Source organism: Orbicella faveolata, unplaced genomic scaffold (genome assembly GCF_042242905.1).
Source record: "Orbicella faveolata isolate gen_17 unplaced genomic scaffold, um_ofav_v1 contig_14, whole genome shotgun sequence".
In the NCBI taxonomy this organism is placed as follows: Eukaryota; Metazoa; Cnidaria; class Anthozoa; order Scleractinia; family Merulinidae; genus Orbicella; species Orbicella faveolata.
Window position 1 is genome coordinate 9,830,073 of NW_028301541.1, and position 18,026 is coordinate 9,848,098.

Genomic DNA, 18,026 nt, shown 5'->3' on the forward strand with positions numbered 1-18,026 from the left:
TTTTGGCAACAAAAACAGCTTTAAATTTTAGCTGGCCGTACAATGGAATACGGCCCGCTAAATTGACCAATCACAGCGCGCGTACTAACTGAGAGATATAATAACATGCGATAATGCGAAGTGCCTTTCAAAGACAAGATTTTTTGATGTTTTGGCTCAGTTGTACGTTTCAAGTTGTTACCCTTTCTTCCTCCTTGTGATTTTCATAGAGAGCTAAGGTTACTTTTTTGGTCTGCTTGTATTTATTGTTGTAAATCAAACTCGCCTGATGTGCGGCATATCGTGTATTTCAGGTGTGTAGGTAGAGAGTGTCAAGTGGCTGCTTATGATCTTCTGGTAGAACTGGGAGATGGCTGTCCTGAAAACCTTTTTAACATTGTAGCACATTTGATTTGTATGCACCATGTCGAAGATCCTGGTACACTCAAAGAATGGGAGGTACATTTCAGCATTTGTTGTTGTCATAAAATTCTAATGCCTTTTATAAAATACGTGAGATACTACTTGCACTCTCACTGGTCGATAGTTGTGTTTAGATGATCGTATGTAAACACGGTTGTGACGTTTTAGATTCGCGCGTATTCTTGAGAAATATTTTATGAAAACAATACACCCTATGCAAATATGGCGGACCACTCGGTCGTCGCCCGGGACGAGTTTCATGAAAGCGAGGCTAGTTGGGCCTCGGTGTTTTGTTTTGACAATGCTTCCCCAGAAAAGTCTTTCTTCGTCGACGATCTGGTCTGTTTTATTTCGCTATGCCTACGAGTTTTTGTGTTCCTGAATATTTGTTGGATTTTTTTTCTTTTAGTTTCAGCCACCAGTAGCTCCACGGGCACAATGTGGATTTGTGGGTCTGAAAAATGCTGGGGCAACTTGCTACATGAATTCTGTTCTCCAACAATTGTACATGCAACCAGGACTTAGAGAGGTGAGTGGAAATGAAAGTAATTTTTCTGTTTCTAACATTAACAAGCTTTATCATTACCTTTGTCTGAATGGATAATCCTTTCCATTTTTCTATTGCGCATGAGCAACAACCATAGGAAAAATACTCCTTCAAATATGAGAATCTTTGCTGACGTCATTGTTTGCATTTTTCCTAATTAACTTGCACGTCACGCAGAGAAGGCATCACGCTAGACACGAATTGACTACAAACATTAAAAGAGCTTGTGAAACTTAGTTATTGTTGACATTTGTGGCTCTTTGGGTGGAATATTCGAGGAGAAATTGGTTTTCAAAAACTGCAAAATTTCTGGGTGGCAAAAGTGCTAATGAGCTCATACATTCTTTGTGAAATTTTGAGTTTTTAAACCCGCGTCGCGCAAAACGTATTCAATACATCAGGCTCAAACTTGATTTCTTGGCACAGTTAATTGTGCTGTGTCCTTTCAATATTCAGACCTAACGTTTTTGTAACTCCGTCAGTAACTTTATTGCTTATGCTAACGAGGCAAATATTAGTAAAGTAGTGTTATGGCTGCATTCGCATCTGTCCTCATGTCTGCACTGTATAGAAAGCTTCTCCTACAACTTGCCTTCAACTACAAGAGTGCGTTAGATGTGACTTCTTCCTTTCCTTTGGTAGGCAATTCTATCATTTGACGATTCTCAAGAGAAAGAAAGGTATTATTTTGTTTTAACCACAATATTGTGAGTAAGAATAGTTTCCTCACTTTGCCATACCATAGACAACGCCAAAGGTTGTTCATGGGCATTGTGACATCGGGTCTTGAGCTTGTACTTCCATCCTTGCGTTTAAACTCTTCAAACTTACCGTGCAGTGTTTCTCCCGAATTGCCTTTACATGTGCATTTTATATTATATGCGGTCATTTTACTTAACTTTTCCAGAGCGTTATAAGTCAAGCTAAAATATCTGTTAAGTTTCTTTTATATTCAGTCAGTATTCTGAGTTAAAGGGGTGACATCGCGATTTGCGCATCTTGAAAAGTTTAGCCAAACGTTTTAAGTTTGTCGTTTGTAATCCGTGTCAATCTTCTCCATCCTTGACCGTCCTTGTTCCTTTATGGTTTAGTATTATCTCTTAGGTTTTTTTCCATTCTAGTAGACTTATTTTCAGGTTTAGTTCAGTTTAAAAGTAATGTTGTGTAAGGCCAAAATAACTCAAAATAACGTGACAGAGCCCCTTTAACAATTTAAAGATCGTCACTTATTTATTTCACCAAACTTTCTCTACAGTGTGTTTTTACAAATCCAGTCTGTCTTTGGCCATTTGATGGAAAGCAAGCTACAGTATTTCGCTCCAGAAGAATTTTGGAAATATTTCAAACTCTGGGGCCAGCCTGTGAATGTTCGAGAGCAACAGGTAAAGAGGTACAAGAACACATCTGGAACCAATTGTTCAAAGGGTGGACGATGTTATACAGCAGATGAATCACTATCCAGTGGATAGAATAGTTTGTTTTATTTACTGTTTTTTACCGGATAGAAATCTATCTTATGGATGGTGTTATCTACGTTTTCAATAACCTGGTCTTGGAGGTTTGTGAGAAATACATCAAATTCAGTATACTGTGATTTTGCCCCTTCAGGTTAAAGCAAAAAGTTACATGTATTGTGTTAAAGGAGAAGGTCATTCCAAAAACCGTGCATTGTTTGTTATCAGCGATAAAAAAAATTCACATTGAGTTTCTCTTTCAGGATGCTTTTGAATTTTTTAGTAACCTCACAGATCAGCTTGATGAAATTCTTAAGGTAAGTGTAGTGAATCACCAATGTGCTCCAGGGTGATCCTTGGAGATTGTCCAGGACAAATGTATCTTCTTTTTCTTTTCAGAAAACAGGACAAGAACAGTTATTTAAAAAGACATTTTGCGGCATGTTTGCTGATCAGAAGATTTGTAAAGAGTGTAATCATAGGTGAGCTGCAATTCTCAAACTCACTAATAATTCATCACGTTTAAACAAAGGAAATCAAGACCGTGACGGTGTTTGGATATCTGATCTTAATGAGCATAGAGTTTTACGATTTTGTCACTCCGTTTTCTCCTTAGTTTTAGTTTCGATTGAGAAGATATATCAAACACTCAAGACAGCGTTTCACTACATTTTTGAAAGAACCTCAGAGTTCATCAAAAATACTGACTCCGCCACGCGTTTTACTTGCAACTCTGTTCTCGATGTTTGGAAACGTAGTAAAGCATGGTCTTTCATGTTTGATAGATCAATAGGAACATCTACTGTTTGGAGCATAACTCTTCAAGGGAGAAGCCCTATATAGTGTAGTCCCGTGTACGCAAAACGCTTGGTTCCAAACATTTAGCTGCATATTTGCACAATTCGGACAAACCAAACATAGGCCGTGGCTCTATATTAGAGACAGCCACTGTTTAAGATCTTAACCCTTTATGGAAGAAGCCCTGTATAGTGCGAACTCATTGAACAACACGATTCGTTGGATGTAATCACGTTTTTAATTAGAACCCTGCAAGTGTTTTAAAAGACTCGTACAGCCGTCACATCTAGTCCCTTCCCTAACCACCGAATTTGATCAGAGTACGAAACAGTCAGATAAATGTTGGTCTTTGATACCAAACCAAATGCAGTCCACAACTGTTGTGTTTTGTTAGATTCCACCTTAACCCACTGTTCTGAATGGATGACCTGATACGTAGCAGTGGTTATGCCAAATCGTACCTTTTTGGTTCGCTTTGACAGGTTTGCTTGGTCGAGCCACGGTTCATATTTTGGGGACACTCAGTTGGGCCAAAACACCCATGCAAGACCAAACGAGTCCGATACTTGAACATAATCGTACTTTTTTGGTACCCTTAGGCAGCATGTCAGGCGAGTTTGGTCGAGTCATGGTTTGTATTTTGGCGAGACGTAGTCCGTATGACGCCATACTTAGTCGACATATGAGCCTGATACGCCGCCAAAGCGTACCAGAAAGGTACGATTAGATGTTTACCGTACTCCAATTCGGCCAAGTGAGCATGGTATCTCAGCTATAGCAGGTCAGTGACTTGATATCGCAAGATATCAGGACAGGACAGGGCTTCTGATTGGCTAATTGCGAATTTAGGAATGGTAAGACGCCAAAGTCTACCAAAAGGGTGCAATAAGGTATTTACCATACCTAAATTTGGCCACAAATCCAGCTTCATTTGGTCAGGGGCCTGATATCGCAAGATATCAGCACAGAAGACGGCTTCTGATCGGCCAATTATGAATTTGGGTGCGGTAAAATAAATCATTCGAACATTTAGCTTATGATTCTCATTTACCAATTGACCACATTGTAACTCAGCAACTTGTCTGGTCGCCAGGTACGAGAGGGAAGAGGCTTTCCACTCTTTACAAGTGACTGTGAAAAACCTGAAATTAGAAGACTCCCTAGAACAGTTTGTTAACGGCGAGATACTTGAAGGAGACAATGCATACTTCTGTGAAAAGTGTAACGAGAGGGTGAGTATAGTGTATAAGTACTAAGTTAGGTCTGCGCCAGGTAAAGTGCATATAGACTGCGAGCAGTCTCCCTTTTCCTCGAAAATCTTTGGGGAAGAACGCAAAACAAGTCGCGCTACTAGCGGCTCGAGGCATCGGCGCTCGCCCTCTCGCAAGTCACGCTCACAGTCAGGCTCGCACGCTTAGTTGTTTTGCGTTCTTCCCCAGGGAATTTCGAGGGAAAGAGAGACTGCTCGCAGTCTACAATCATGGACAAAAGTGTTGACACATTTGAGCAAGACAGACGCTTTCTGTCGGCGTCCTTCCGTAGTTTCAAAAAACATCTTTTTCGTCGATAGTCAAATCCCCTCTCCCCCCTTTTCAATGTTGAAATGCGCTCTGTGAACACTGTCACGTGGTTACAACATTGAAAAGGGGAGAAGGGGTCGAAATGTGAAAATTGGAGATTGAAAAACTCATGCGTTCAACAAAACAGGTCTTTTTCGGCGATTGTCTCAACTGCTTTTGTCCATGATTGTAGTTTAAGTGCCTTATACTGTACCACCGTAGCATACGACAGATTTTTTTAACATGAAGCAGCTAGAAACAATTCTTTTACCTCCTGGATGGAATGCTGTTTCATCGTAGGGTCCACCTTAGCATCGAATTCATCAGTAGCAAGTTTGAACGGTTATGTTTTTCTAAGAAGACATTGTTCATTAATACCATTTCAGCGGACTACTGTGAAGCGCATGTGTATCAAGACCCTACCTCCTGTGCTTGTGATTCAACTCAAGAGGTTTGGTTACGACTGGGAGGCTGGAAGAGCACTCAAGTTTGACGACCACTTTGAGGTAATGTCAAAGTAAATATGAAGCTTTACTATGTCCTGATAGGTCCTTGTATACCTATCGTATTACATATTTTCATAGGTCATGACGGTGGCACATAGACACTTAAACACTTAAATACATAGACACTTAAATAAAGGTTTTACTTACTTACTGACAATAGACTACTTACAACTGTGTTTTATAAACGTATTCGTTTGAAAGAAAGGGACATTGCTTACTTCACTTAGTGATCTATATTGATTACAAAATTCATGGACCAGTCTATGTTTATTATTGTTTTGCCAACATCAAACTAAGTACCATAAACCATTTGAGAGCTCTCAAGTTGTGGCGTTCGACAAGAAGGAGAACGCAGACGTATTACAGACTGGAGTGAGATTTTTTGGGACAACTGTGCGACTGGTGGATCTTGAACGCGAAATTTGCCTCCCCACAGCAGGGGCCCGAAACAAATGGCATCATCGCAAAGCACAAGCATACAAGACATTTTGTGCTCGTTTATGCATTTACACTGTGTACAGTTATGACTCTGGACCGTGCAAATCGACACGAACGCTGCCTGGTCCGTCGGTATGCGAGACGACGTGCTTTTGTTACAAAACCAGAACAATTATTCTGTTTACGAACACGACTTCGAATCGCCTTATGCCTAAACATTACCAGTAAAAGTGAAAATGGTTAGTCTGAAGTTTGAAGGCAAATGTAAATATTTTAGTCCAGGTATACTGGTGCTGTCACACAACGGATCATTCAATCATTCAAGCTGTTAAAGTGAAGACGACTAACGCACTCACATAATCTTTGATTACTGCTAGTCCTATAACTACTGCTTTTAGGGCCTGTTTACACAGGGGGAGGGTTACCCTAACAAGCGGGTTAATCCTGGAAGGCAAAAGATAGCCCGGGTTTACAAGCAAAATTTCACAGGTAGGGTAACCCTACAACCCGGGACAACTTATTGCACGGTTACACTCAAAGGGTCTGGAAACAATTAGAAAGTTGATCCGGGTTGGCGGGATAACACTACCTGGAGTGTTTACAAGGGAAGAAGTTAACCCGCCTGCCAGGGTAACCCTAGCACGCAGATAGGGTAACCCGCCTACACGGGTAACCGTGGCTGCCTTGTAAACAGGACGAAGAAAAAGAGGAAATGTGTGAGTGCTAGGGTAACCCGCTTGCTAGGGCAACCCTCTCACCTTGTAAACAGGCCCTTAATGGCAGTATTAGTGCTTTTGGCGTTTTAATTTGGGTGTTGTTAGTATATACCGTTATTAACCCTTTCTTTGCATTGCTAGTTTCCTTGGATCCTAAACTTGGGTGTTAATCCTTTCTTTGTGTTTCTAGTTTCCTTGGGTCCTGAACATGGAGCCCTACACCACAGATGGAGTGGCAAGACGAGAGTCTACCACCAATCTACAGGCGCCGGACACAGACAGCGAGAGTGGCAGTAATACAGATCTCCACATGTCTGCCTCGAACTCGTCCCTTCAGTCTAATGTGTCTATCAATGCTCCTGAGATTCAGTATGAGCTTGTAGGTGTCATTGTCCACAGTGGACAAGCGAACGCGGGACATTATTACTCCTTCATCAAGGACAGAAGGTTTGTAACATAATCTTACTGTGAACACATGATTGATCAGCGCAGCGGCAGTCATATACACAGCTTAAGCAGCTGTGAAATAAAAGCCTGAAAAAAAAAAATTCAGGTTTGAACGGGATTCGAACCCATGACCTCTGCGATACCGGTGCGGTGCTCTACCAACTGAGCTATCAAGCCAACTGAGAGCTGGTCACGTTGTGATCTTTCATGTGTTTACTTGTATAGTTTTTCTCTATTAAAATGTTTTGATGTTGTGCATGGTGTCACAGGAAACAGTACAGTTATCTTTTTGCTACAATCTCACTGTTTTTGGATACGGAGGTTCAGTTTTCCCAGGGGCTAGTCTTGTATAGCACAACAAAGACATTTTAATTTAACTTTAACTTAAAAACGTAAAATTCATTTGGAATATACCTGTTTTTATACACATAGAAATGGTACAAAAGAAAAGTGGTACAAGTTCAACGACACTATTGTAGAAGAATTTGACATGAACGAGGACACACTAGAAGCAGAGTGTTTTGGTGGAACATACAAAGCTACCGTCTATGATACTGGTGAGCTGGCATACAGACAAAAGATAGGTTAAGTCTGCATACGAGCCAAGTGGCCCATCAGGCCGGAGCTTATCCCGGTTTCTGTAGCATGAAGCGACTAGGAGTGTTTCTACTCCCCCCTGGATGGGATGCTAGTCCATCGCAGGGTTATCCCCAGCATTAAGGTCGCCGGTACCCATTTATACACCTGGGTGGAGAGAGGCACTGCGAGAGTAAAGTGTCTTGCCCAAGAACACAACGCAATGTCCCCGACCAGGGCTCGAACCCGGACCGCTCGATCCGGAGATGAGCGCACTAACCATAAGGCCACCGCGCCTCCCATACATACAAAAGATGCAAAGACTTATTTTTACTCGAATTTATATCATGCCATAGAAAATACAGCCAATCAGAATACAGGAAGCCGTTGTATATTCGACAGTATTACACCCAACCTTCCCATCGGGCGCTGCGTGAATGTTCCCTTGATTTTTGTTGGCCAGTGGTTTTACTGTGCCATGGTATAAAATATTTAAGCCAGCGCTCTCTCGTGGTATACCATCCCACTTGTCACTTGTATTTTCTTGGTAGACACATTCATCTGAAGGCTCGTGTAAATACCGTGAAAATACAAGTAACTAGAGGCATATTACCCGGTATACCACTCGGAAACATTGCGTAACCACATGCAGTATTTATAGGGTAGCTAACATCTTCGAGGAATGTTAAAAGTATCAAGTATCTACACAAAATCAAAATCAACGGCATGAACAAATTAAATATGAGGTAAATGATTCAATTCATAAGAAGCCATTTTGCAGTGGAGTCATAAGCCATTTTCATGGAATAATTGTGAAAATGGAAGTTTTTCGGTGTGAATTTTAAATTTGGACTTAAAATAGACCGTGAAATGGCTATGTACTATGTGCAGCTGAGCAACTATCGTATGATAACTATCGTATCGTATGCTGTCAAAACTAGTAAGGAAGTTCAACAAACTGGCTTGTGTGGTATCAGTTTTGCCCCTTAAATAAACATGAACCACATTGATCAGGTTAGGAATTGTACTACAGAATTCACTGTGTTGGTTCGGGGTTTTAGCAGTACTTTTAACACACACTATCGTCTTACAGTCAACAGTTACCCGGAAACTCGTCATCGCTATTGGAATGGCTACATGCTGTTTTACGAGTCAACTGACAAGCTTAAGTACGACACTGGCAATGATGGCCGAGGAAACCTGGTACGACAGGATGCAGTTATGGAGGGCCAAAGGTATAAATGCCCTTAAAGGAGCTATGTCACGGTATTTTGAGTTATTTTGGTCACGTGCAAAATTACCTTTAAATTGAAGGAAGCCTGAAAATAATTGCTTAGTAGGATAGAAAAACATCAAAGATATGATAATAAACCATTAAGGCACGAGGATGGTTAAGGATGGAGAAGATTAACACGGATTACAAACAACAATCTTTCAAGATGCTCAAACCGTGATGTAGCAGCTTTAACACCTGTCATACGTTTATTACTCAGTTTAGAAGATCTGCGTAAAGTAATAAATAACCCAGGATATAACACAGATATCGGTAGAGCTTCTTAAACGGTGAATTCTCGAACGGGGGAAGAATTAAGAATTTGTATTTCAGGCAATGTCCACATGATTGGTGTAAATTTTGCCATGCATATGGTGTCGTTTGAAACCCACGCGAATGCTCTAACTTTCTTCTCAAGTGTCTTTCTTTCATGCTTACACGAGATAGATAATAGACCATTTTACAGTTGTCTGCTCAGTGACCTGGCCTTTGGATGGCGGCGAGGCTGGAGTTGACCTTGTTTTGATACAGACCTCACTGCTTTTGTCATGTAAATGCACCTAGTTAGCATCAGAGCAACGTGTTTTATACGACAAAAGCAGTGAGGTCTGTATCAAAACAAGGTCAACTCCAGCGTCGCTGCCATCCAAAGGCCAGGTCACTGAGCAGACAACTGTAAAATTGGCTATTTGACAAAAGCAGTGAGGTCTGTATCAAAACAAGGTCAACTCCAGCGTCGCTGCCATCCAAAGGCCAGGTCACTGAGCAGACAACTGTAAAATTGGCTATTTGACTTGGGCATTCTTTCCTTAAATTTTCGTTTCCAGGTCCTGTCCACCTTCTCCATCTTCTTCTTCGATATCCTCGAGTTCAGGCCCCCCATCACCCACTCGGACAGATGGTTTGAGTCAGCTGACAGCTTTACTTCAAAAAGGAGAGCGGAAAGGAATCTTTAAGGACAAAATGCCAGCATCTATTCAAAGAGTGGTTAGTTTGTGACATGTCTTTTTAGCTAAACATCAAAAGCCGAACATGCCTTTTCACGAGAAGACATTGTTCTCTATCTTAAAATGTCGTAGAATGTATCCCTTATTTTTGGCAGTTGCCTGATTGTTTCGCGAGAAATGTGAAACTCGAAGTAGCAAATAAATGTGGTTGAACTAGTCCGACTGTACAAATCTATTTATGTACAGCTCTGGTTTATCCATTCACCACTTTAATAGCGGATGGAGACTTCAAACACTATTTCATGGCCGAGTCTCCAAGAACTTTGTTGTAGTGTTGAGTGAAATGATCTACCAACGGAATATTTCCACTACTTTTTTATTAGATATTACGTGCAATTTGTATGTGACTTACGTTGGTAGCCGATATAACGCGCGCTCTGATTGGCTACTTATAGACATAATTCTCCCGTAATGCCCGCGGGCTGATTACAGGCCTGTAAAACAAAGTAATAAGCCATATGATAAGCAACGTATTAACCTCGAACTTTAGATCTTTACGGGAAAACGCGTATTGACCTGGCTATCGCTCGGCCAATACGTCAAGGTCTTGGTTTGAGATTTTCCCGTCAAGACCTCACTTTAATAAGAAGTTATTCATGAGAATAAAATAGCTCAGCAGTAGGCCAATGGAAAAGAGAATTTTTATATTTATTTTAAAAAAGCCATTTCTCCTAATTATTACTTTAGGAAACGCTGGAAACAAGTGAAGAGAATTTATATGTTGACAAAGGTTTAGTGGTTAATGCATCTGAATTAGTAGAACTATAGGAATTGCCTTATGGCAAAACAAAAGGCAATTTTTACCCTCGTGGCATCAAAAGACAAAAGTGAAAAGTTATTTTAAAGATTTGTTGGTAATGCATAATTCCTATTTGTTTTGTTTACTCTATCTCTCCAGGTTTACACCGAGAACCTTCAGTTTATGCGGAACAGGGATGTTTATAACGTTGATTATTTTAAATTCATTCTCAATCTTGCGTCTTGCAATGCGGTAAGTTACACAATAATTACAATTTAATGTAATACGGATAAGACCATTTTACAGTTCTCTGCTCGGTGACCTGGCCTTTGAATGGCAGTGAGGCTGGAGGTGACCTTGTTTTGATACAGACCTCTGCTTTTGTCATGTAAATGACCTAGTCAGCATTAGAACAACTTGATTTACACAACAAATTAAAAGCAATGAGGTCTTTATCAAAACAAAGTCACCTGCAGCCTCGCTGTCATTCAAAGGCCTGGTCACTGAACAGACAACTGTAAAATCATTAAATTCACGTCAGTTTTTCATGCGTCTTTCCTGTTATTGATCAAAGTAGCTGTGGATCCACGAGGCGAAAGCCGAATGGATCCGCTGACTACTTTGACAATGTTATGACGAAATTCATTGTCAATAACAGGACAGACGCATTAAAAACTGATGTCTAATTGTTTTTTCACGATAACAAATTGTAAAATTATCCGCTCTCGCTCGTTGACGCAGCGCATAAATTATGAATTCATGTGTCTGTCCGCTTATTGACAATGAAAATTAGCCAATGAGCGCGTGAGAATTTCTTCAGTTTTCGTAAAAAGGTCTCTTGCAATCGGCAATAGTATTTGGACCGAGTGGTGAACAATTCAGGGCGTAACTGTTTAATAGATGAGAGTTATTTATGTAGAAGGTGGCTTCCCAAAGCCTCTTCATCCTCTAGTCTTCAGTAGCTCAAAGCTGGCTTTGGATTTGACGTTCAGAATGAACTTGTTACTTGGCAGCCGCATTGGTGTCCTAAAGCAATGAAACGGCCGCCATGTTGGTATCCTGTGGGAGTTGAACTCTTTTGCCACGTAGACACTGTTTTGTTCCTATGAATTTGCGTGGCTACTGGTCACGTGAGTAAATACGCTCTATCACTTTCATTTCTATTTTTATTTCACAGAGAAACACGTCATCTGGTAGGCATGCGACGCTATCAGTTTGCAGTCTACAACTGGCGGTCCAGTTCCTCTTTAACACTTACTTTAGGACCACGAAGAAACTCAGGTCAGAAAAAAACCATGCTGTTATGTTTACTGTCTTGTAGTGTATGTTCAAACAATCACAGTCAGCTTTATTTTCACGCTGATTGTATATAGTATATTTAGGATCCACACAGAAGAATGGTGCAGCTGTATTGGTACCATAGTAAAGCACAACAGCGAGGCTTGCGTATGGTTTCTCAACTTCTTAGCTGGAGAAAGAGGCAAAGGTTATGTCAGGTAGGACTAATTGCTTACTAGTCACATAACACTTCATACTGGTCACGTGACACGTTCCACTAGTCACGCAACGCTTGCCAAGCAATAACCAAAGCCCTTCTTGATATCAACTTTCTAAGCCATTTTTTGACACCTTCAGAAGAAATTGATCATTTTATATTAAAAGTAATTGAAAGGCTATTATCTTCTGATGCATCTTTTTGAACCTTCCCTTAAAGGTGATTTTTAACGCAACATTTCGTTGCGGCAACATGTTGCAAGTTTTTGAAAGTGATACAAAAACCTGCGACATTGTTGGCCGAATTTTGCATGTTGCGTTAAAATCGGCGTTAAAAATCGGCTCTTGTGACATCACCTTTACTGTGTAGCAAGGGTGGTAATGCAATTTCGTTTTTCAGACAATAACTGGAGAGAATTTTCAGTCACTGGCTTAAGGCACTGATTTTGTCCTGACAATAACATCTCAAATCGTGAAAGGTCGAAAATTTCAGGATTGAAATCATGACTTTATTCCTTTGCGAAAGCGTGTAACTTTTCTTAAATGTTTCAAGATTGGGAAAACTACTCACATGCATCAGTTCTCCTCTTTTTGTTTTCATTTTTAAGCCATAACTGACTTTGTAATGAAATTTTAGACTGACAATTCTACTTTATTTTAGCTGTTGGTTCTCTCAGCTGGCTTACTCGTAGTTTATGTCATCTTGTTTTATTTCGTTTCAGACCTTTTCTGTTGGAATGTCCTTCTCAAGAAGTTCGCTCTGCGTTCGCCAAGATTCTTGGTCTCACGTTTGAGAGCTTCATTAACCATGGAGGAGCTGTGGTAGAAACGTTTTCTATGTTCCAATATGTGAAATTCTTCAGGCAAAACTTCACGATTAATATTTTCTGGTGGTTTTGTTCAAAGTTGTTGGTATAAAAAGACGAGCGCTTGTCCGAGTTGTTTGTTCTTGTCATTGTTGTTGTTGTTGTTTTTTAAAAGGAAAAATCATGTTTATGTTGAAAAAACACTTAATAATGACTGCCCCCCCCCCCCCCCGGCCCCCTCCGAGGGTCGAGGGGAAACAAAACTCGCTGTTTCCCGTGGGACCAGTCATTAAGTGTTTTGATACCTTCCGACTCAGAAAAAAAAAATGCGAAAAACTATTTTTTTGACGCCGGCTGGCACACAAATTTTCCGCGGGTTTAAGGTGCACGACCTTATCACGTGAGGGTCGAAAGTTTCTGTTCTTGTTTCCCTAAGGAGTTAGTGAGTTTTGACCCATGACACGTGACACGTTTTCCTCCAATCGGATAACGTATTTGAGTTGGGAGGTATAACAACGCTCGTTATTAAAACGCACATATTCGTTTTCACTTATCTTGCTAATTAACTTGTAATTAACCTTCTCTCGCTTTGTAGGAAACTGGACAACTTGGTATGTTGGTAGAGGCTCTTCTACAGATGTGTGGCCGTGATGTAGTTGATAACCATAAAAGCTGCTCGGAATACTTCTGGCTTATGAATAGATACGCCATTATGGTAACTACAGAACTCAATTGTTTTCTGTTTTTCTCTCAAACACACTCTTCTTTCTGTACCTACAACCTGTGTACCTTCTATACAATACGTTACTTTCTGTATAACGTGTGTAAGGATTACGTTCAACGGGGAAAATTGTTATTGCTTAAACATTGTGGTGAATACATATTTTATAAGAATATCGAGGCTGAAAGTTGCGAGATGAGATTTTGAAAAGAATATAATTTTGTGTTGAAAATTTGCAAATACCAAGGCATACAATTATATGTTTTTAAATGAGCCGTATATAATAGACCAATTTCGATATATTAAAATTCAGCCTAAAACAATAGACCTCAGTACGAGGCTCTGGAGAATAAATACAGAGTTTGTGGTGTTTATTCCCCAGAGCCTCGTTCTGAGGTCTATTTTGTTAGGCTGAATTTTAATATATCGAAATTGGTCTATTCTACTTTTCTTTAAACGGTAATCTAGGCAAAAACAAGCAAACAAAAACAAAAAAGCAGTAGCCATACGCTCAATACCAGCAACTTTTTTGCAAGACGTTAAGTGCGTCCTATCATGCTTAAATGCCTACTAGCTGGCCCGAAAATTACTTGAACACCATCCAGACACCAAATACATTCGAAAACAGAAATGTCACACACTATAATGTAAGAATATTCACAAGAATAATTCAGCCAAAAATCGGTAGATAAATAAGAATATTCAGCCTGGGCCGGAAAAAAATATTCTGGAGTGTAGCGATTTATCAGACAAGTTATTTGTCAAGATTCTTGAGAAAGGAAACCCAGTTTAATGCAACCCAGTCTAATGGAACTGTCAGTGCTGATAAATGATGGGTTCTGTCCGCTTACTCAGATATGACGTTTGTACTGTTCCATAGCTCAAATGGGGCTTGCTGATCCCTGATCCGATTCCAGACTGTTTTTTTTAGTTCATGAAATTGTCAAACGTTTAATGGGTATGCTTGTTCCATTTCGTCGCTGCTAACCATCGTGGAAAATTGTTTTGCTCTATATGTTGTCATTGTGATCGCTCCTTCTGTATTGGCGTTCTAGGGTGGTGTCGTAACTAGATTCTGCCTTAACCTGTTCTAAACTTTCTTCTTTTGCAGAATCGAATAACTTGCAGACACCTTATCGCTCAGGGAGCATTCTCTAAGTTCTTGCACTTCTTGGTCGGACCTAATGCTGAAAACGTGAGTTGTAAATTGTTTTTGATGTTCTTGTTTAGTGTTCACCTAACAACAATGTCGAATACCCTAGGGTATACGGTACCTGGACGGTGGGAACTGGTATGCTAGGGAATAGGTTGGCAGGTTAAGGCTAACAACAAGCGCCAAACACCTGTTCTCATTGGGAAATTTTCGGACACGTTCGTGTGGGCTTTCGGACAATTTTTGGAGATTTTTGGGAAGTGGTCGGAAATCTTCGGAAAATCGTCAAAAACGTCGTTATCAGTATGTTTATATAATAAACAAAATAATACGTGGCTGCTTGTAGATATCTCACCTCTTGTTCAACTATGTCGAGTTGAACACTCAAAGAGATATTTCAAATCTATGCGCGCCCATGTATTATCCTCTATTTATTAACCTGCATATCGAGTGGTCTTGTGCGACGCTAGAACGAGTGGTACAGCTAAGGACAATTGGTTTCCGCGCTTGCTTTGCCTTCCTCGACACAGTCTGTGCAATTACTCAGGCGAGTGAGTGTTTTGTAAGCTTGCAAACCCTGAGTTGATATTTAACTTTTTGTATGTTTGGTGATTCTTTCATGATCAGGGATCTAACCGAAGATGGAGCTCTATCCAGGCACAGGAGTTTACTCATCTTTACAGTGTACTTGCCACTCTTGTGTGCTCCTGTGATGTGTCGTCACAACTGACAGTCGGTAAGGCCACCAGTCCAGCTAAACTTTGAAATTACCTCTTAGTTTAATTCGTGTTTCAGTGATTATTACTATCACTCACGTTCTTGTCTTGTTTGGTCTTGTTTTAAATTAGAACCCAGGTCTTTGCGGCCTACTTTCCTGGAAACAGTCCGTGCTGACTCGCTCATTTCCATGCCCCCTCAAATGGAAGATGCAATCTTTGGTGTTAATAGTGACTTTTACATCAGAGAGGTTAGCACAGCTTTTGTTTTGTTTTGTTTTGTTTTGTTTTTTTTGACCACTCAGAACAAACAGCCAAGAGGCCGTCTCTCCGCCGCTGTCTAGAACAGCAAGGCATTCGCACCGTCTTTAAGTCCGACACGACACTTCGGTCACCCTTAGTGCGACCAAAGGACACCGTCAACCCGGCTAAACAAGATGGTGTTGTCTACAGGATTCCCTGTGAGTGCGGCAAAGTCTACATCGGGGAAACAGGGAGATCTATGCGGGAGAGGATCAAAGAACACGACAGGGATATACGACTCGCCCGTACCCAGACCTCCGCCGTTTCTGAACACACCCACGAGACCGGCCACTATCCTATCTGGAATGAGGTCAAGTTTATTGATCGAGATCCTCACTGGTACACACGTAGGGTCAAGGAAGCTATTCACATAAGACTTCACCCTAACAACATCAACAGGGATAGTGGAACTGAAATTCCTGAAGCATGGATACCCACGATCAAGAAACACAACAACAGGAGAACGGTACAACAGCGGACCACTGAGGGAACAGCTACTCGCCGGAACAATGGAACAATAGGAGGATCGAAATGCACCAATCACAGCCGACCCTTTGTGATATAAATGATACCGTGCAATCAGTCGACCTTATCGCCTGAAGAAGACTAGCAGTAAGCAGTCGAAACGTCGCGATCTACATCTCAAGTGACTACATCGTGAGACAAACGATAATACACTTCATTAAGCCAATTGTTATTTGCGGTAACTTTATTTTCCCGCGCTTGACGTCATGTTACAGCTAAGCACTCTGATTGGTCCCTTCCATTATTTACATTTATAGTGATTGGTCAGCTTAAATCACTTTGGTCTGCGTTAACGACGTCTATGACAAATCGGCTCTATCTTTCTTTACGTCTTTTTGCAAACAGTTGAGCTAGTTTTCCATGAGTACATCTGAAAGACAAACTTCAACACAGCGAATAATTGCAAAAGAAACGAGCTTTATGAACGCGTGCGTGTATTTGAATGCTTAGATGTAGATCTAGCTATTGCGACGGTGGCTGCCAGATTTTAATGTTTGTATGAATCCCAGCTGCACTTTACGTTTGTCAACTAGTCTCAAATTAATGGAAGAACTTTATTAGAGCACATAATGAGCTTTCTAGGCAAGTTAGGTTATGTTATATCTAAGTTGCAACTGCAGCTATTGTTGTTGTTTTCTTTTGTTTTGTTCTGTTTTTTTGTTTTTGTTGTTGTTTTTCGCCTCTTGTATTACACCAAATCGTAAACAACAGGCGAAAAAGCTGGATGTTTCTTTCGCCTATTAATGTTACCACACTATGTATCTCTGTCCATGTTACATTCCTCAGGTCTCCACAGCCATTTGTGACGTGATGGGCACATCACAACAAATCGTCAACATGTTTATCCACTGCAGTTGGTGCAACGAACACTTCAGTATTAAAGTATTACAGCATATAAGGGTATGTCTATATCACTTCTCTTATGCACTGATCCTTGCCTAGGTCTTCGTCAAAGTGATTAATCTACTAGTCCTGCCCTACCCTGGGTAAAAGGAATCTTCACGGGTTCAATTTATTGCTCCGCTCTGTAGAGACATGGTTGAGATTTGATTCGAACATTTTCTTAGTGTTGATGTAGCCCTTAAGATTTTCGTGCCCAAGTATCAGGATATACATAGCGCTATCTGTTCTCTGTAGCAGTAGGTCATCACTCTGAAAAACGTCACTCGTTATGTAATTTATCCCCCCCTCCCACCTTATCGGCATTGTTCATTTGAGCAGACCCTATTGCACGTTATGGATGCCCACTTTTCAAATGTCAGGTAAAAGCCTGATTCAAAGGCCTGCTGCACTATATCGTACGGTATATTTTTCAACACTTGAAATAATCTTTAGATTTGGAGGTAGAACTGTAACTCAATGTTTAGGAAATCAGAGGAATTTCAGGAAAATAGCAGTTTGGCGTAAGATCCAGGGAACCTGAAGCTATAACTGAGATTAAAACTAGTTATAACCTGGGTTCCAGTTTAACTTCTGCTGATGGAAGAGAAATCTAAAGTCTAAAGTGCTTTTTTATAAGAAGCAACGATATCATTATTAGTCTGTGTTAATCATTTTGTTTGCTTCTATTTTTCAGGCGCTTCTTGCTACTGTTTCCGCAAATGACATGAAAAATCTGTTTTGTGCTCTTCTTGATTTACTGGTAAAATGACTCTTCTGTTATTGTCAAGTCTCGAATCTTAAAGTAGCTACGACACGGTTTGTGTATCTTGACAAGTTAACTTAAATTTTCCAAGTTCGTTGTTTGCAATCCGTGTTAATCTTCTCTGTCCTTAATCACCCTTGTTCCTTTATTGGTTATTGTTATTTCTTTGGTGTTTTTCTATTTTAATAAATTTTTACTGTT

General features: G+C 40.4%; 1 protein-coding gene across 1 annotated transcript in view; it reads left to right on the plus strand.

Moving 5' to 3' along the window:
* The window catches only part of LOC110046859 (ubiquitin carboxyl-terminal hydrolase 24-like), a 52,886-nt gene that overhangs the window by 31,815 nt on the left and 3,045 nt on the right, over positions 1-18,026 (plus strand). The window contains exons 41-62 of the mRNA XM_089286531.1: positions 294-438; positions 812-931; positions 1,592-1,629; positions 2,205-2,331; positions 2,667-2,720; positions 2,803-2,885; positions 4,295-4,433; positions 5,147-5,266; positions 6,611-6,867; positions 7,300-7,424; positions 8,537-8,678; positions 9,544-9,703; positions 10,622-10,714; positions 11,640-11,743; positions 11,845-11,958; positions 12,679-12,778; positions 13,358-13,477; positions 14,595-14,678; positions 15,264-15,372; positions 15,485-15,603; positions 16,967-17,080; positions 17,757-17,822. Coding sequence (XP_089142657.1) covers positions 294-438; positions 812-931; positions 1,592-1,629; positions 2,205-2,331; positions 2,667-2,720; positions 2,803-2,885; positions 4,295-4,433; positions 5,147-5,266; positions 6,611-6,867; positions 7,300-7,424; positions 8,537-8,678; positions 9,544-9,703; positions 10,622-10,714; positions 11,640-11,743; positions 11,845-11,958; positions 12,679-12,778; positions 13,358-13,477; positions 14,595-14,678; positions 15,264-15,372; positions 15,485-15,603; positions 16,967-17,080; positions 17,757-17,822 — 2,533 coding nt within the window. The remainder of the gene's footprint in view (positions 1-293; positions 439-811; positions 932-1,591; positions 1,630-2,204; positions 2,332-2,666; positions 2,721-2,802; positions 2,886-4,294; positions 4,434-5,146; positions 5,267-6,610; positions 6,868-7,299; positions 7,425-8,536; positions 8,679-9,543; positions 9,704-10,621; positions 10,715-11,639; positions 11,744-11,844; positions 11,959-12,678; positions 12,779-13,357; positions 13,478-14,594; positions 14,679-15,263; positions 15,373-15,484; positions 15,604-16,966; positions 17,081-17,756; positions 17,823-18,026) is intronic.